Genomic DNA, 20223 nt, shown 5'->3' with positions numbered 1-20223 from the left:
TTGTTTTTGTTTGTTTGTTTTTTTGGTAGCATCTTTTTGTAAGGTTTCTGTCCTTGGCAGACCTAATGCTGCTAAGGAAGATGCAGCACAAACATGTTTTTTTTTTTTTGCAACTTACTCTTCTTTCTACTTTACTTTAAATTTGTTGTTGTTGAAGTATTCAACCAAGCATTTAGATTTTAAAGAAAAAAATAGTCTCTGAGGCTTCTTGATCATATTTCTCAAAGGGGGAACTTAGGATTATTATTTTTTCTTTTTCCCTTTGAGAATGCATGCAGACTTTTTTTTTCTCCCAGTTTTGTTACCTAAAATACAAATCTTGAATCTGTTCTAGCAGCCTTTCTCTTCTATGTTTTGTATCATCAATGTGTTGTTCTGTTCAATAGGCCTGTTGAAGAAGAAGTTGTAGACAAGGATAGAATCCTTCAGCAGAAGGAGGCTGAGGTAAGAGAGAGCTTCTAAAATTATTTGGGTTTTTTGTAACATACCATGTTCTGATTTCAGTGTTCTACATCAGCTACTGTCTACAAAGAGTGTAAGGTGGGAATTGTGAAAAATAGGGATCTAAAGGGAACATGCGTGTTTCCCATACAAAGTGTTTTGTCTAGCGAGTTGTATACTGTGGATAGTAAGTAGCCTATGGATTCCTGGTGGTAGGCAGGTGTTTATCTTTTCCAGTTTTGATGTTATTTTTCCATAAGCGTAGCTTCTGTTCTTTGTTAAGTATTCAGTTAGTTTGCCTGTTACATGTGCTGCTTTAAATGTGATATCTTGGGGTAAACTGAGCACAGTAAAGTTGGCAAGTCTAGTATTTCAATCATTGTTTAGTATCTTTACTCTAAACTTATTGTGTCTTTTTTTCTATGGAGCTGAAAATGTTAATCTTAAAATCCCATGCTATAATTAAGGTAACCACTAATGTAAAAAGGCATTTATCAAAGAGTATGGAAGAGAGGACCATCCTTCAAGAACAGTTAATGGTGTGAAGATTCACAGATTTGAACTCTACATCTGTGTGTGACAGCATGTCAAGGAGAATGCTATGTATCTTGTAATGGCCAGTTTCCATGATCCTTTGTTTTTTCTAATCTTTCAATCTTTTGTGGATATAATAGCTTGCATGTTTTTCATCTTAAAAATTTACCTGCAAGTAAAGATTAGTAATTCTTTTGTGCAAATAACTTTATGGATCTGATACTTTCACTCTTATTTTCTTACTCTGGTTTCAAGTTATTGGTAAGCCCTCCAAGGTTTTTTTTGTGGAGCTTTTAAGTGTTCGGAGATTGTAAGCTCAGTATTTAAATCCAAGTACTGTGTTGCCAGTGCTTATGACTGCTTGCATTATGGAAGCACATAAGATGTGCTGCAAATCTCTTTTTATTCAGTTGAACTTGGATCTAAGTTCCATAAATGGAAGACGATGTGACTAAAAAGGTCGATGCATACAGGAATTTTGCTGTTTATCACCATAAATAGTAGTTAATAATGTGATTTACTGGTGGCTAAATGAGACAACTGCATTTTTATCACTGTATAACTTTATTTCATCAACATAAATGCTTCTAATCACTTCTAATGGTCATGCATTTATGGCAGTGGAACTTCTGCAAGTATTCTATATACCAGTTAACTGATATATGTACTAAACAACAGTAGACCTTCAGTTGATAGCCAGGAATTTAGCTCCTTTGAAAATGTCAAAAGATTTAGATATTTTTTCATTAGTAATTCTAAGACTCAGGTAGTATATTTAGGCAGCTTAAGTGAAAACTGTTTCTCCTTGTTTTATTTAAACTATATACATTGTACATGCATAGTAATTAAGTGGAAATTTGAGTATCCGTATAGAATTACTTGTTTTCAGGCTTACCTCTGAAAATGTGTTATAACTGGAAATAGTTAATATGACAGGCACATCATTTTCTGCTGGTCTATTCTGACCACTCTCTGCCAATCTGTGTCTATATTATATGCATGCCATGTAGTTTTTATGTAATATATCTGAGGGCATGAAGTTTTAAACTTCTTGGAAGACAATCTTTGGAAGTTTCCTCTGGGACTAATCAGCTCTGAATAACTTATGCTGCAGTTGCAAAGGATTATATTGGAACTTGAAAAACAAATAGATTTTTAACTTAGGCTCTCTATTGTCCCTAAGAGATCAAGAGATTTTGCTGAATCTTCTGTAGATAAACTGGTATGAAATCCCTTCATCTCCAAATCATCCTAAGTTTCAGACTGGTGAGCAGCCTGGGGAAGAAAGAGGCACAGAGGAAATGGGCTTACATTCCATGGCCTTTGCAGAGAAAACAAATATCCATTCCCCTCCTGTTTTACATTCCCATCAGTAGCGGTGCTTGAAGTTCTATTTACAGTTTTGTGAGGTTTATATAACCTTGGAAGAAATGAATGCTTGGGTTAGTGCCAGGATCATCGTTATCAAGGCATCACTTTGGCTAAATGATCTCTTATTATGCCGAAGGATGTGGTCCCCAGTTCAGCCATTTGGAACCACTAATCTGTCATTTTGGATTTATTGCTCAGTCTGGTTGTACTTTCTGTTCATCTGCCAGTGATGACCTTTTTCTGCATTGGGAAGTGAAAATAAGAGTAAAGGTATCCACATTTTTTTACTGTAAATGTGCTGCATTTCTGTTGTGATGCTGTTGTATAAATGAGCACAAACTTTCCTAAAAGGTTTATAATGTTGTGTCATACTTTTCCTATTCTGGAATTATCTTGTAATGCAAAACTTTCAAGATTTTGAAAGGGACCATTTCCAGGAGAATGGTATGACCATGTTTACCTGAAAACAGCAAAGGACAAGGCTTCTCTCGTTTTTCAAGTGACCTACCCTGATGGTTTGAGCAAATCCCTTTACTTCACTGCCTCAGTTTCCCTTCATATGAGGGTTTGCTTTCCTGGATTTTAGGAGAAAAATGGTGTGCAATAATACAGTAATTACTGCCTTCAGCAAAGTTTGTGAGCAATAGATTGAATACTACAGAATTAATAACAACCTTGAAATTGTTTTTTTCTTTGGCCTTCTACTTGCTGAATTTCTTTAACTCACTGATGACATCGAGAACACCGGTAGTAGGTTTAAGATCAGTGATCCTGGGGAGACAGCCTGCAGCACCAAGTGCTGTCCAGCCCACAATCTAGCAGCAGGTGGATGAGGATGTAGTGAGCGTTCATGTGTAGGAGTAATTAGCTGAAACTGCAGGTATTTGTGAAAGTATTTTCTTGAAAGGGGGGAAGGGATGAGACAGCATGACCAAGGCCTGCAGACCAGAGGGAAATAAAAACAGCCATAAAGTTTAATTTGTTTTTTTGGAACATTATTGCCCACTACAGGGGGAAGGAGATGTATTCTGTGCAGACTATTACAAGCTTCCACTATAAAATGATCTAGTCTTAGTCCTGGGAGAACACTATGAAATGAAAAATCTTGGTAATCAATTAAGAATGGTGATCTTTTGGAGGCTGGAATGAAGACGTTTTATTTTGAGTAGTTGTTTTTGAGTTTTTCTTTGAAGGAACAACACTTGCTGCCAATGTAGCACAATGACTATAGCCGTAGCAGCTTCTGCTATTTATAATGTCAATGTGTTTTATGAAACTAGACATTTTTCTTGATTGTAACCCCTTTCCCAATATAGTAACATTGGGAGTGTTTTTCTTGTCCTCAATTAACAAGATTAGTTGTACTCTTTGGTATTAAAAGTATTTCTAACGAGCAGTAAGTATCATGGGAACATTCTGGTGTACTACAAAATCCACAGTCTACAGTTTCATTTTTTCCATCTTGTTTTATTCTTGCAGCCTCTTCCCTTGTGAACTTTCTTACATTTAAAAAAAGGGCAAAAATAATCATACTTGGTATGGGGAGGAGGAGCTTGTTACTGGGAAGTGGATATTGTTTGATTTTTAGCATTCTTTTTCCTGTTATCTGTGAAGTTCTTACTGAAGAGCCACTTGCCTTGTTCAGATGGGAGTCTGCACTGTGTAGTACTCTTCTGTATTTTGGGCAAGGCGTTATTTCAGATGCAATCTCATAGGTAACGCAAAACTGTATAATCTGTGGTTTCTGTTAATGGCATGACAGATAGGAAGCAATATGGCTCTCTTCATTCTGAAATTTTAACTCTCATTTTAAATGTCTATTTCCTTTCCATGTAGCTGTGGTGTTACTCAGTGGTTACATGACACTTCGAATAAATTTCAGTCCTGACATGATCTATAAAGAAGAAGAGGTTTATACTAACATTAAGTTTACTCTTTTGCCCATTTTGGATTTTTTCTGGGAATTGACAGGAATTGTATATTTTAAGATTTCCAAAGATTCCTTTTCATCATATGTACCAACCCCATGCTATCAGGTTGTAGTACTTTTCTTTAGGGCATGAATGCAAGTTCTCTACAGAATGTATTAATGCTGCTTTTGTAGCAGCAAATAGATTTACTGCTGAGCAAGACTGAAGTCATGTTATACCCTTGATGCTTGCAATCTCCAGCAGCTTAGGGGTCACAGATCTTGGTATAGTAAGAATTTGTCTTTGTATAGTCTTTAAGTTCCTCTTTATTAAGAGGAAAGAATCTGTTCCTCTCAATGCAGTAGGTCTAGTAAGGAGAAGACAGAAATTTATTTAAATTTGTATTGTAATATGCAGGAATGGTCCTTATGTCCTCTCCTCACTGGAAGAGGAATGTTGTAAGAGCCTGATGTTGTTACTACTTTTAATCCAGTACAGGCTGTTGCTTTTGGGGGGAAGGTGGAGAGGAGACAGGGCACGGAAGACTCAAATTTATTTATTAATTTTACACTCAGGCTGACAAGACAGATGTGTGCAAATTATTTCCTCTTCAAGATATTTATATGCATTCCGCTTCAGTTACTAGCTCTAACTATAGCAAAGTAATTATACAGCCTAGCTTTAGTGTGTGCTGTCTATCATTACTGATGGGTTATCTGCTCAGAACACGGTTGTGAAGTTGATAGTTTGATTAGAGCTCTTCTGTTTGACAGTAGAAAGCAACCATTCTGGATTGTTTGCATATTGAATGCTCAACAAAAAATCCAACATTCTGAGGCACCTAGGACTCAGTGGGGAAAAAACTGTCTTCTGGAGACAATGCTTAAATCCCTTTTTAAAAATATGTTTTTCCCCACTACTTTTCTTAATTAAAAGAAACTTTAGTATCTTCTTACATATTAATGGAGACAACAGTGTGCCTAATCTAGTAGGCTTTGCCTGCCCTAAACTCTTGTACTGAATTATGCTAAAGTAGCTTCAGATCCTTGCCATTTTTTAGCTAAGAGGTGAGACTAACACTTCACCACTAGATCTCAAAACACTACATAAAAATGGAAAAGCAAAATCTTCTTTCTACAAGCTTATTCAGTGTTAGAGCAGAGTAGATCTAATCCTTCTGTCCTACCTTACATTTGAGTCGTATGCAACATAAGTTTTGTTTCACACATGTGGATGTGTTTAAATTTATTAAGGTTAAGAGAATGTGAGATTTGGAGATATATTTAGGTTTTAAAATTGATGTGGGCTCTTAGCAGAATGCTGTGTTTGAGCAAATCATTGTAATACAGGCACAGCAGCATCTTTCCCTGTGATTATTGAATAGTTTCTATTTTGGGAGTGTTTCATGGCTCAGCTTGGAGCACTCTTGGGAAAACTCAAGTAGGCAAGCTTCCAACAACCTTTTTTTATTCTGATGGTAAGCCTGCAGAGAGGCGGTTCAAAAGACCAGGTGTCTTGCATTTTTATAAGCTGATCTCTAAAACTTTTTTCTTGGGCCATAGAGTCAACTCAGTTCTCTCATTTCTGAGACTCTTTGCTTTTTTTTTTTTTTTCTCTTGAAGCTGTATGCTCTCTTTTAAAATAAAAGATCTCTGATCAAAATGTTCAGCACAAAAATGGAAATGGGTATATATAATAATTATTACGTATTTTTTGAGTTGAAGAGGAGTTTTGTTCTCTTGCTCAGCCCAAATAAATTAAACACGTTCTCTAAGCAGTTATTCCTGAAGAAAAAAGGCTTGACAACAGTGTATTAACTACACAATTCTTCTCTTGAAATAATGAAAGTTTATGAAACTAAAGCAGATTATTATGTGATCTCTAGTTTGAAAGGGACTCATATTTTGTATGATATGCCTGTAAATTGCAGCCTGTTTCTTTTCCAGTTTGTAAGATGGGGCATAGAAGTGTACTGGCAATTGTGTATGCACAGTTTCCTCAACTCTGTCTGGAAGGAAATACCTCCTTAATTGTGAACCAAATTAGATGAATTGGCATATGGATTTTGAAATTTTCTTAGTGTTTCTTATTCTCTCTTAGGAATATATATTTCATTTAATGTTATTTTTGGGGGAAAAAATACAGGATGTGTAACTAGATTTCTTACAAGATGGAAATTAACTTACCGGTGTCTTAAGAAAATGCCTTTAAAGCAGCAGCTACTTCCAAGAAAATACCATCATTTATATTTAAAAACATTGGTACTTAATACGTTTAGTCTGTCTTTCAAAATTTTGTAAACATCTTATTTTGCTTTTAAAGTAGTTCCTAAATTCTGTCAACGAGTTTGGCTGTTACTGTTGCTAAAAACTTGTGGAATTATCTGGTTAGCCAGAGCAAAACAGAGCAGCCACAAGATTGCTATTCACGCATGGTATTATGCTCCAGGCACTTGCATCAGAACAAAGTTGTTTCAGCTCACTCAAGCAATATATTTCTATGTACACATAAGAAAGGGTATGGTTTTTCTTTATTCCAGAAAAGATTTTAATTAACTGTGTTTGCAGATCTGTGATCTTTAGAATATTTGAATTTTATTACTGAATTCTCATTATCATTTTTTTATGAGTCTTTTGTGAAACATGGGTGTAATGCTGCAGAGAATCTGGCACAGAAGAACAAAGTGGTCAATTACATGACTTAAATGAACACTTCCAGTTCATAAAGAGACAAATAGGGTCTGCCTTCTACCATGAAAGAAGAAGAATGAAAGGTTTCTGGATTTTGGATGTTTCCTGTTGAACATACAGAGAAATTGTGACCTGTCCTATACATGTGGGTGTTTTCTCTTACAGCTGCGCCGCATGCAGGAGATGATTGCCCAGATGCAAGCCCAAATGAGGATGAAGCCTGGTGATGATTAAGGTGCTTATCAGCTGGTTGCATTAGGTATGATTTTTCTGACTTTATACTCCTCTTTATGTAAGGATTTTGCAATGATTGCTGTTAATTTCATACTATGGACTTATTTTTACAGTAGTTCTAGAAAAATTAAGATGAGTGATGCTCTAGGTAACCTGGAAAAAAAGATGTTACTTTTCCAGATGTCTTGAAGACCTGTAAATGCTTATCTTATGCTTATGATGCTTATCAGTGCCTTATTTTTTGATCCTCTGGCTTCGTTTTCTGTAGCAAACGCTGCTCAGAGACTTAATTTTCTTATATGGAAACAAAAGTAGAGTGTTTTAGGGTACAAAGACTGCTGAATTAATACTTTTGGCTTTTTTGAAAAAAAAAAAGAAATTTTAAAACTGGCTGCATTTACTGAATACAAACGTCCTTGATAAAATTTGTACGTGATATTAGCTGCAATCAGAGTGAATGAAGAAAAATGTTACTAGTAAATATTCATGCTTTCTTCAAAATGCAGCTCTTCTAGCATAACTTTTTAAAAATGCAAAAATAAAAAGTAGAAGGATATGAGGACTCTTGTTATTGTTGCTTAATACTTTAGCAGTTTTGATTGCTGGCCTTCTGGAATGTAAAGCTTGAATAAAATGGATTATATTATCCCTTATGACCTTGTGGTAACTGCCAACATTCCAGGCCTAAAATAAGGAGATTTTTGTTGCCTTTATTTGAACCTTCAGTCTTCCTGTTTACATTAAAAAAAAAAAAAAAAAAAAAAAAAAAAAACTTGTAAGAAATAAACTTATCCTCTGGATTCTTATTTAAATGGAAGTTGATGGTTTTACAGGTATGTGTATTATGATCTTTGAGTGAAATAGTTAAGGAAAAAAGTAACTCAAGCTTGAATTTCTTACTGTCACAAATTCTGTAAACAGAGGAGTCTTCAAATCATGTTCCATGACTTCCGCTTCCATGTTAAAATACATACTCGCAGATTTGGATGACTGAACACTGAGGACAGTTCTTGTGGCTGACCATGTAATGTAGGCAGTAGCAGTGTCTGACTTGAACCTCTCACTTCCTCAGAAAGGAGATAGTGGTTTTACAGCCTGTTAAATGTCTTAGCTGGAACTGAAGATCGTTGTTATCGCAGGCTGGATTCTGACCTGTTGCGAAAATAGCTGTTTGATATAGGGAATCTTATGTACTGTTTTTAATTTTTCTTGCAAAGGAGCTCAACTCTAACTGTGACTATCACCTATTTACATGGCACCCATTAAACTGATACTGGAGGGAAAAAAATCCACCCTAAATCTAATAGTTGTCTGTAATTGCTGCTTGCAGAGTAGGATGACTAAAGATATAAATACAGTCAGAGCTCTTTCTTCAGGTTTTAGATACTGAATTTGCTATGAAATTCAGTAGCTGAGGGCTAATAGGATACTGTATTTCACAGAAGATGATTAGTCAGTAATGACACCAGATTCCACGTTTCGTTAAGTACCATATCCAATATTGCCTGAAGTGTATGTGAAACAAATTGGAGCGTGGTTTGTCCCAGGCCAGATCTGCAGCCATGGAGGCATAAGTAAACGAAGTTCTGAGGATGATCATGGGTATCCAATGAAGCGTTATTTTGTGGATACTTTGCTGATCTAGAATACATCTTGGACCACTAAATGTGCTAAGCAGGGAAGCTTTACAGATATAATTAAGGATCCACATGATCTGGGGGTGATGTAGTTTGAACTAAATCTTAAAACTCTTAATGGTCTGAAATATTCAATGTGAATAAGTTTGAGAAGGATTTGAATGAAATTGTCATATCTGGAGGTCCCACTGATTCTTAATGACCTACTAAGCTAGGTCTCTGCAACTGCTATGAAAATTATATTGTTGGTCAGAGTGCTTTCAGGAAAGAATTTCAAACTTTTTTTTTTGTTAACTGAGATATTAATTTTTTTCTTTCCTAAAATACTTTGTTGGCTGATGTGGATGGTTTGAACTGCGAATTGCCATCCTGCTAAACCACAGTGTTGCTGTGTGATCTTGTCAGTATGTTGGAGTGAATCCTTGTTGAGCATTTAGCCTTAGGGAAATTTCTGTCTGATGCATGCTAACAAACTGGAGGAACAGTGATTTCAACTTCTAGCATTCCTGTAAGATTTATTTGCTATATTTTATGCGTCTTACTATTTTCAGAGAAACCAGGAAACTTCTTACCAGCAGAGGTTGTTTTACATGCTTCAAAAAACAACCAAATACATCCTGGCAAAGTAAGGAATGAAATTCTTGAATAAATCATAAAACATAATAATTAAACAGAACCAAAATGCCAAATTTTAAAGCATCAGTCTATGACAACACTGCTAATAAAAGCACTCTCTCCTCAACTGCTCTTTTGCACCCTTTTTTCCCTTTTATACTGAGAAAAATATTTTAAAAATTATGTAAAATTACTGTTTTCAGTATTTTTAATTTGGACGGATGCATATGTCCCTTAAAAATTTTATTAAAAATATTTTCCTGCACAGATTTAAGATGTTTTCAGGTATTATGAGGAAAGAGTAGGATGATGTAAATATCTGCATAAATAAGAACTGTAGGATAAACAGTAGGATAATCAAATGTGGTAGTGTTCAAATATGTGAAATATCTACTTTGGGGTTGGTTTTTTTTTTTTTTTTTTTTTTTTTTTGCAGAGGGTGGAGGTTTCTGAACTCTTGGGCTTTCTGCAGAGAATTTGGCACTGTGTAATGATTCAAATGTACTGAACTCAAATCCTTGCCCAAAACACAGAGGAGTCTGTATAGTATAAAATGCTGTGCAGATGGGGCAACAGGAGGATCTTTTATATCTGATCCTCTTGGAATAGGGGCATCTTCAAAGATTAATGGAAAGAGCAAAGGGAGAATTAACTTCAAGCAGTTTCCTATGCTTTCAAGGCTAGAGAAGTGTAAGGGGAGTGACACAGGTGAATGTTATACACAGCGAAAGATGTGCTCAAAGTTCCCAAAGAGGATGAGCAGATCGAGTTTGTGTGGAAATCTGAAGGGGAGTAATAAAAGTGGTGATGGGGACTGAATCGGAAGTGGGAAAAGAAAATAATTTGGGGAACAGTAGTCACGAGTGGGCAGACTACATTTTTTTTGTTTTGGTTTGGTTTTTTTGGACACAAGTTCACAAGTTTGAGAGTTCAGACTTACTCTATCTGATGACGGTGACTGATGGGTAGGTCTGCCCCGCTGTCTGGCAGTGTGCGATGCTCTGACTAAACCTCTTCTGGCTTTACTGTGCAAACAGCGTGTGCAGAGGTGTTTGTATAATATTCATTGAATAAGGGGGAACATTTTTTTCCTAACTTTTGATGTACTAATAAAGATCTCAAGACAAGTTTAATTTTCAGATTTTTTGCTTCTAAAATGCACGACTGCTGTTAAATAAGCGTAGGAACTTACAATTTCTTATATTTGAGTGTCCAAATGAAGGATTGAGGAGAAAGGAAGTGGAGGGGTGGAATAAGAAGTTACTAAAAACTAAAGCAGATTAGTTTTATTTGGTGGTTCCATTCTGAAATACTTGGCTGTTGAAACAAGGCTGCGGTAACTGCAACAGCCTGTTTACTAGTTTCTGGACTTGTCTGAAATGAACAAGTTACAAAAGGATGGAATATTTTTCAAATGAAATGGTTGTTTATGGGGGTTTCTTCACTTCTCTGTTTCTGAAAGAGTATGTTTTTGCAGTCTGTTTTCCTCTTGTTCTTACAAATTTGGATTGTCCGTCTTCCACTCAGCTTCAAGATCATATTGGGACACAATAGTAACAGAAGCTGGGTTATGGAAAACAAACATAGCCAGCTGGAAATCTAGTTATGGTTAGGGAGATGTATTCAGGAGAAATCCGTCTTGCACTTAAAATACATGCTGGATGTTGAAAATTCCTTTTGTATAGCTCATGATTTCCACGAGTATTTAAAAGTATCTTGGGCTCGGTAAGAGTGTTCTGGTTCTTGATAAGAGCAGCACTAAAGGCACCAAACAGCGAGATCTTTCTACCAATGAATTGACATCATTTAACAAAACAACACAAAGCGTTGTCATAGCAACCAGCCTTCTGAAATGATGCTGGTGAGTGCTGAATTGATCTGATGAGAAGTGTCATTTGAGAAAGTCAGGATTGTGTTGTAGGTTTTGGCAGCTAAAATTCAAAGCCTAGAGAATGTGAAGCATAAGCAAACGTGTTGCGTTTGGAACAACCACCTGGCACTGCCGGTGGCTGTTTCTCTAGCTAGAGTAGATGAGCTCCATCATTCTTCAACTCCTTTCAGCTTTCCTAGATTTTGACTTATGTTTTGTATGAAAGTCACTGTGAAACTTCAACTATTTTTTGATTAGTGCTAAGGAATCGTAGTTTTGTTTTTAAAGCTTTTAGTTCTTGAGGTATAGAACAATAAAGCTTTAATTTGAGTTTGTTTATCCAAGAATAATCTTTTACACATCCCTGTTAGTCCATACTGCTCTCATTTGGTAGAATAGTCATGTTCCTGATTATAAATGGAACATAATAAAAGTTGATGTTGTGCTTGGATTATAACACTGGCTGTTTCACAGCATCTGACTGTGGCCCTTGACAAGAAAACAAAAAAAAAAAAAAGGTATTCAGTTCTCTTTCTAACAGCAAACAGGTAGCACTTTGTTAAAGAGATGAGCTTAAAAAGTTGTACAGAAGAAATATTACTTACTAATATTTCAGACTGATGTAGCATATTAATAGGGTCTGTAAAACTACTTTTGCTAAATATTGTCCATCTGCTGGCTCTTAATGAATCTTCCTTGCAATTTTCTCTCTCCACATCTGCTGTGTGCAAAATTTCCAGGAGTTTGTTGGGACCTATTTTTGTAAGGAAAACTTTCTCCTAGAAATTGCAGTGTATTTTTTTTTCCTTTAATTCTGTAAAATATATGCATCTTGAAAAGCACGTTCCCATTCAGTCTAGTTTCATATGTTTCAAAACTGTTTCATAACTTCTATGTTATAGAAAGGAGGTGAGAAAAATGGACCCCCCTCCTTTGCCCCCAACCAAAACACTGTGTACTTGCAGACTTTGAAGTTTTCTAGGGAATGATGCAATGTTTGCAAAATGTAAAACAGAAAAGATTGGAACATATATGTAATCCTTTTGTGTAACATAAATGAGGTAGTGGGTAAAATCGTATAGTTAAGAAATTTACAAAATAGCAAATAGTCCACTGTATCAGACTTTCCTATCTGTGTGTGAATAAACAGAATGTGATAGGTGAAATCTTCAGAATAATAATGAAGATGGAATGAATTCCCAATAGTAAGATATATTCTTTTCTAATAATTTTGCATAATTACCCAAATTATACCTGAATATCAAATGTTCTGTCGGTAAACAAATTAAGCAAGTTGGCTTTCTTTTTTTTCCTGTGCTAAGTGATCCTAGAATAGAAATAATATCAAATTCTTAATGGGTCACTACAGAAACGCTATTTTGTGAGGCAATGTCAAAGGTGATCGGAAATATATTTATTTGCTTTTTAGCAGTGTGTAGATACCTTGAGAAAGATGGATTTCGCTGTGCAGTGGCTATGGTGACGTTCTCAATTTTTGTAAGTATGTGCAGTGATGCCTTGCATTCCTGCTTCTGCCAGGTTTGGTTACCCTGGAGTGACACAGTTTAAATATTTTCACCTTTTGCCATATCCAGTAAAACAGTGCTGTGCCTAGTGCAGCCGTTGGATGCCCTAGATGCAGAGGGTGAAGGGAGATGCTTACTGCCAGAGTCCCCAGTGGGAATGCACTAGTGGGCCTGAGGCAGTGCGAAGGCCTGTCAAGTTCATGCCAAAACTGCCGTGTTTTTGTAGTGGGCTTCAGGCAGCATTTTGCTAAATACATATTTTCAGGATGTTTTTGTTTCTTTTTTTTTTTTTTTTTTTTTTTTTTTTTTTTTTTTTGTGGAGCTTGGAGGCTGGTATTAAGTGGATATTAAGGCTTATTAGCATAATACATTAACTGATAAACACTGGAAAAGTGGTTCAACAGCCAATTTGTAACTCTGTACTTGACCGATGATGTTTACTATGGGAAATAAAAGATGTTGCTAGAGTCTAGCAAAAGGAAATGGAACAAACTTGAAGCAGTCAATAGAGGATGCCTGAAATAACAGTAACCCAAAATGAGGGATGTGCGTAACAGAATAAGTCAAAAGTAGCTGATGACGTATGTGATATTCAGTACTCTTATTTTTGTTATTCCAGGAGTGCAGCAAAGTTTCCAAATGCTTTGGGTCTTAATATGGAATCTGCATGATTTAACTATAAAGCCCAAGCCACATGAAAGACTCCCTTTTTTCAAAATTCTTGCTAGTGATTGGACAGTATAAATGCAGTGACTACAACATAAAATGGTGCTATTTGAAGAAAAAGAATTTGGGTCAGTGAGAAAATGTAACTGCTTATAAATCAAATTTCTCTCACTGGAAAAGCAAAAGTGTACAGGCAGAGATGTGAAACTGCTCTGCGTTGTAGTGGTGTCCTGGAAGCAACTGTGAGGGACACGTAGGGAAACCTACCCATTCTTTCCTAAATCTGTCATAACCCGCACAAATGTAGGATTCTTACCTATCTGAACGTGTGCATCAGTGCAAGTGTGTGTACCGCTAGATACAAAACAACTTTTACAAAGTAAGTTTTGTTCTAATGGCATACTGGAGAGAAATGTGTCATATTTCTTAAATAGTAGTGTGAATTTGCATTGCACACAGGCATTTAGTAAAGGCATGTGTTACTAAAGGAATATGTGAGACTTTTCAAGTTTAGTGTAATAAAACTGGAGAGGAGATTTGTAAAGAACTATCAACCTAATGTATCATAAAATATTGTCTCCTAATGAGATTAAGAAGAAAGAGCAATGAAATGAACCTGTGCTGAAAATGCACAGTGAATGCGCAAATTTTGCCAAGTGAATGCCAAGTATTTTTCCAAGTGTATCAAATACTACCAACGTTAGCAACCCAGTATACGTATCAATCCACAGCCATGCTTACAACCAGGGTCACCTTGTTTATTGGAAGCTCAAGTCTTTATGCAAGTCTGTAACATCAGTCTCCATCTCCTGAGACATCTTCCGTTGCGGAGATACATCTTTGAATTAGGCAGTGGCAGAAATTTGGTTTCTCTTTTGCCCTTGGATTAGCATGTAACGTAACAGGCTGAATTCAATCAGCAGTGTATGGACTCTGTCCTTAAAGCCTTAACGTTGCCTTGCTTGTTCTGCTGTGCAAAGTGATGGCCTGGTTAGTGTTAGGTAATTGCGTATTGAACAAAATTCCCAGTGTGAGTTCCACAAAGAGCAAAGGACCTTGGCTCTCAGCTTTCCTCACTCCTCATCCCGACTATAGTTAGCAGCTGTAGTCTGAGGGGTTTGCACTGCACTTTACAAATGAGCTACTGGACACAAGTGTTTCCTTGGATGTTTCTTTTGTTCTATATGGATGAACGTTTAGATTTAGCAATTTTTTCTATTCTGAATGAATAGTTCTGCGACTGGAGAATTTGAGGCATCTCCGAAGTTCCAAATTTGACACAGATTTTTAAGAGGGGGGCCTGATTTTTCAGAGACTGTTGGAATTCCACTCTCTACATACCATCTTTTTCAATTGGCAATTAACTTTGGGGACATCCAGGATCGGTGATTATTTTTGAAGTTATAGGATACGCTCGCTCTCTTTCGTCATGTGAATACTGCTGTATGAATGCTTGAGAAAAGTTACTTGCTTTCCTGTTATGTCTAAGCAGTGTTATAAGAGATTATGTTCATAACATCAAGCCTGGTTACTTTTAGTGCTGCTTAGATGAGCAGTGGTGTTAAATTTAGTTTTTCTTGCCAGAAGTAATGCTTCATGTAACAGGCTGAGCTTGATTTCTTGTTTGCATTGCTGTTTAGCTGAGCTGTAACACAGTTTGTATGTTCTCACGGACTGAGTGTGAGTGCTTAAGAAAATATGTAACTAAAAATAGCTTCTCATTTCTCTGTTCGTATTAGATGTTTATGATAAATGTTTGGGGCCAAACTGCGTCAAGAAATTACTACCATCATCATTTTATTGGGTTGATTTTAGTTGTAATGCAGCTCCCTGTGATGCAGGGACTCAAAATTCTCTGTTCTCTGGATTATGCTACTTTGCTAGGAGTGGATCAGAATGTCTCAAAACACTCCGACAGTGTTGAGAGTTTGTCTTTTCTAACACTTTTTGTTTTCCGCTTTCATTCACAGCAGTATACAGTTCTCTAATGGATGGGGTGCTCTGTTTTCTTTGACCGAATGGTAACGTTCAAATGCAAAAGCTGGATGCTGCAGACCAAGACCTGCGTTAAAACACACACAAAGTCTGAAGATTGTGTTGTAAAACAGCTTATTTTATATATTCAATGTTAATCAAGTTATACTGTATCTTTTTGATTCTTTTGGTAACACTGTCTTCATACTTAGAAATGTGGTTTTGCTATACCTTCCTATACCTTTTGATACAGAAACTGAGATAGTACGCTGTTTGGACTAGTGATTGTGATGGATTTAAGGAGTTAATCGTGTTTCTGGTAGGTTATTCTGAACAGTTTTGTGATTTAATACTAAAAGATTTTGTGGCCTGTTTACAGTAAATGTATGTATTTGCACAGTATCATAACTTTCATTTGCCATTTTTAGCCATTATGTATCTTATCATTAGTTTATTCATATTTTTTACTGGGCTTTGGTTGTTTTTTTAGCTTTATCTCTGGTGATTTATATATGTGTAATGTATGAGCAAATGTACAAAACACTGATTCACCAGTGATGCAAAGAAGCTGAATTTTCTAAATCATCGTGCCTTAAAGTATTGTAAACACTATGCATGCCAAAAACTTTCATGAATGCCTCTGAAGATTTGTCTTCAGTTCTCAAATATTGCTTGCAAGACTTTCTATCATAGGCATTTTTATCTCTCAGCTGAGTGATGGCATGTACTGAACTTTTTATATACCATAACACTAACTTTCATTGAAGTTTTGTAATAAATTGTATGAGGTGGAAAAAATTGGATTTTGTTTTTTAGCTACCCTGTGAAATGTCTTAGCTGCATCATGCAGGTACATATTCAAAAGATGCACAATATTTATTCTGGAGGTTTGAAGGCCTTTTCCAGAATGTGTCTAATACAAACTGCTTTGATTTCATTTCAAAACAACTTGAAAAATGCTTTAGTTGGAAGTTAGGTAACAAGTCTTGGCATCCACTTTCTTTTCTTTTTTTTTTTTTTTTTTTTTTTTTTTTTTTTTTTTTTTTTTTTTTTTTTTTTTTTTAAGCAAAGTTCATTAGATACCTACTGGCATCTTTTAGGAGTGTAAGTACCTGGAAAAAATCTAATCTCACACCTTAGTTTATAAAACCATGTGTGTTGCTGTCTCCTTTATGTCATTACTGAGTATATGGCTACCTTTTGCATGCTTTTGTAATCTTATGTATACACATAAATGTAAATTATTTTACAAATAAGAGATTGAGACACTGTCTTCTATACTAAATTGGAACATATTTCATGTAATGATTAGCCCCAATTCTATTGTCTGGCAATGACTGTTTAATCAGAATAGCATTAGCAAACAATTTGCTTCACAGGAATACATATTTGGCTTGTGTTCGGAGTTAAACTTCATAAAATGGACATTGCATTGTAATCTCAGAGGCTGCTGTAGTGATGTTGAAAGAAGAAATGGGGTGACTGATTTGTATTTATATAAAGAGTCTTCAGATATTTATGAAGACTTGAATTACAGAGGTGTCTGAGAGGGCCAAGGTGCGAGCGATTTAAACGTAAACATTTTCTCATGAGTTGAGGAAGATGTATTCCATGATGCACATCTTTTTCTTTTTTTCTTTTTAAAATCTTGTGTCGTCTTTTGCAACTGTCTTAAAGATATACTGTCTGTCTGTGCTTGGGAGAGCTGCACCCTTCTGGAGAAACCAAGACATTTGAGCGACATTCCACATTAGTTCTCTGTGCAAAGGTAACATGAACGGTTCATCTTCCAAAGCAAGTTAGGACAGTGAGGGAACAGGCTTTCAAAAGCATCTAGTCTTCAGTTTTATTAAAAATACAGCTTTTTGTTTTTTCCAAAGGAAAGCATCTGAAATCACTGCCACAATTCTTGTATGTAAAGTTGCACTGAACATGTTTTCTCAAGCAGGTGCTGATTAGTGATTGATAGTTGCTGCCTCCTTGTGCTGTTGAATTGCAGTTGGAGCATTTTGGCTCAGAACCTGAGATCTGTTTGGATGATTGTCCAAGAAGGTGTTACAATACTGCTGATACCCATTTGAGTGCTTTCCTTTCAAACTAAACTTAATTTCTGTGTTGTGTTCTGCCTGTTCTTTGATGTCTAAAATTCTTCAGTTAATGTGAACTTGACTTTGTTAAAAGACTTCACAGCTTATGGGGCAAATGTATATTTGTTAAGCTAGTCTTTGCTACTGTGAAGGTCCCTGAAGAGAGGGCTCTGTCTAGATCCTGATTTCGGACCTTGCATTTCTGCTGCTCTCCATGTTGGCACTACCAAAGCTGTGAAAGACGACTCCATTTTCCCTTGGGAATTCCACCCAGGCCTTCTCCAGGTGGAAGCACTGGGTCAAAGAGCCCCCACACAACTCTTCTAATGACTCTGCTTGGCAGGAACAAGGAGTGGGTGATTACAGTCCGTTCAATCTTCTTTGGATTTAAAATGCTGTTGCAGACTATAAAACAGCTCCTGAAAGGCTGATTGGACTGTTGGTGCCTTTAATTGTGGTGTGGAGTCTCTAATGGTCTGTGGTTGTCTAGCATTTAAAAACAAGCAAATAGGGCAACAATTGCTTGATTTTTTTTTTCCTGATGCTTTGAATCCCTGCGTAAAAAGGAACTTACGGCTTAATGGGGTTTTTAAAACATACCTGCCTGGTATTGCCAACCTCTGGTCTTGGAAGTGTCTCTCTGTTTTGATGTGAGGGATGTTTTAAATGAAAGGTGGAAGAGATGACAGGAGAAGCGCTGTGATGACTACCAGAATCTGAAAAGCTGGTACTATGGCATCAGTGGCGGTTTGGTTCCAAGGCCGGGGACTAGCCCTGCAGTTTGTGCAGCTATCACCATTTCATGCTCACCCTGTCCTGTTTAAAAGAGCTTCAAGTCTGATTATTTACCTGTCTTTGAAGTGTAGAAGTGACCTTCTTCCCTGTCCCCTCCCTCCAGAAGAGTACTGTCAAACTGATGGAAGGAGCTGTGTTTTCTGGGGCTTTGGTTACGCCTTTTTACGATTTCTTGTGAGGTGTTTCTAGGAGTTGTTCTTAAATCACTTGCTTGTGTTGTTTCTGGAGCGTTTAAAATTAATTTTGGGCTCACTCCTGCCCCTCCTTAAACCGTTGTACTGGCGCCTTTTATCTAAAATAACTTTAAACCGCCTTAAGAGGGGATGTTTAATGGAAACAGCGTGTTCCTGTTTTGCACAGTACACTTGCAGTATGATTCAGGGCTTCCCACTATATTTTGAGATGCTAAATCTGGAAATGTTTCCTATTTCATTCAGTTGATTTAAAAAAAAAAGAAAGAAAGAAAGAAAGAAAAGGAAAAAAATAAAAAGGTGGCTGTGTTTCTGCTGGAGAGTAAGGAGTGCTCCGGAGCGTAGTCTTTGCCGCTCCCCGCCGCTGGTTGCCGGGGCTCCCGGGGGGTTATTCCCGTGGCTGCCGCCGGGCCGGGCCGGGCCGAGCCGTGCCGGGGCGGGGCGGCGGCGGGGCGGGCTCGCCGGGATTGGCGGCGGCCGGGGCCCCGGCGGCGGCGGCGGCGGCGGCCCCGCGGCTGGGCGGCCCCTGGGCGCGCACGGCGCTATTGTCGGCGGGCGCCGCGCAGCCCCGCGCACCGCGCCGCGCCGCGCCGCTCCGCGCTCTGCCGGGAGGGCAGGGCCGCCCGCGGCACCATGAGCACCGCCATGCGGTACAAAAGCAAGCTGGCGAACCCAGGTGAGCCGGGGGGACGCGCGGGCGCCCCGCGCCGCCCCGCGCCCCGCGCATCCCTCACGCCCTCTCCTCTCTCGTTTTCTCTCCGCTGCCGGCCGCTGCCGCGGGCATCCCGCCCTCTCCTGCCGCCGCCGCCGACCTGCCGCCCCGCGGACGCGGTTCTGCCCTGCAGAAGAGAAGCAGGTAGGTGCGCTGGGGCCGCGCAGAGGCGCGGGCAGGGCCGCGCTCTGCTCGCCGGTGCGGCGGCCGGGCGGGGTCCTGCTACCTGCCCCCGCGGCGCTCCGGGAAAGGGGCGCTTTGCCGGCTGCCGCCTGCGGGTGCCCAGAGCAGGCTCGGATGGAGAAAGGCAGCACGGGGCTGGGAGGCGTTTCAGCGCCGGGAGCGCGGCCGCGCGTCGCTCCCGCTCGCCTCCGCACCGCGGCAGGCGGGCACGGCGCGGGCGGCCGCCACCCCGCCGCCTGGCAGCGCCTGGCCCTGCGGAGCATCTGTTTTGCTTTGCAAAGCAAATAGCTCTTTGGAGACATGCCTTTGAGTCCTGGAGGGGTAGAGCGGGATGAGGCAATCAGATGACATCAGCAGGGTGTTTTTTCTTTTTTTTGTTTTTGTTTTTTTTTTGGGGGGGGGGGGTGTCACTATTTGGGATTTGGAGGGATTTAGGGCATTTTGCAGGAAGAGAAATTCCTTATCTGCTAAGCTTGGATGCCTAGGCGAGGGGTAAGCAGCAGGGTCTGTGCATTCCTCAGCACCATCATTGTAATGCCAGCTGTGACTGCTGCAGACGGGCTGCCAAGAGCTTTTCTGTCTTGCAGGGACAGGGGTGATGGTGACAGTGCAGTGGGTTCTGGCAGCAAGAAGTGCACCCATTCCCAGCCTGGCTTGCACTTGCCGTTGGGGCCAGTCTTGCTTTATTTGGAGCTCTAATTCCCTATGTACCAGACACTTCATCTACCCTTCAGTGCTACTGCACAGCCTTTCTGGACCACAGAAAAGCAAACGCGTTTTGCAGCTG

At 38.6% G+C, this 20223-nt stretch overlaps 2 protein-coding genes across 3 annotated transcripts in view; both read left to right on the top strand.

Annotated features, from left to right (window-relative positions):
- Nucleotides 1-16266, top strand: part of LOC134148075 (septin-2) — a 40956-nt gene extending 24690 nt beyond the window's left edge. Inside the window, exons 11-13 of one of the 2 annotated variants that reach the window (XM_062589816.1) lie at nt 387-444; nt 7112-7205; nt 15468-16266. In XM_062589816.1, coding sequence (XP_062445800.1) covers nt 387-444; nt 7112-7180 — 127 coding nt within the window. In that variant the 3' untranslated portion in view covers nt 7181-7205; nt 15468-16266. Of the gene's footprint in view, nt 1-386; nt 445-7111; nt 7206-15464 lie in introns of both variants that reach the window. The other variant, XM_062589815.1, reaches the window with a different exon arrangement.
- A 2949-nt stretch (nt 16267-19215) lies between these two features.
- Nucleotides 19216-20223, top strand: part of SEPTIN5 (septin 5) — a 47188-nt gene continuing 46180 nt past the window's right edge. The window contains exon 1 of the mRNA XM_062589814.1: nt 19216-19397. The gene's annotated coding sequence lies outside the window, so the exon portion shown is untranslated. The remainder of the gene's footprint in view (nt 19398-20223) is intronic.

The sequence above is a fragment of the Rhea pennata genome, chromosome 17 (genome assembly GCF_028389875.1).
Source record: "Rhea pennata isolate bPtePen1 chromosome 17, bPtePen1.pri, whole genome shotgun sequence".
NCBI classification, from domain to species: Eukaryota; Metazoa; Chordata; class Aves; order Rheiformes; family Rheidae; genus Rhea; species Rhea pennata.
Note: the sequence above shows the minus strand (reverse complement) of the source record. Positions and strands in the feature narration are given on the sequence as shown.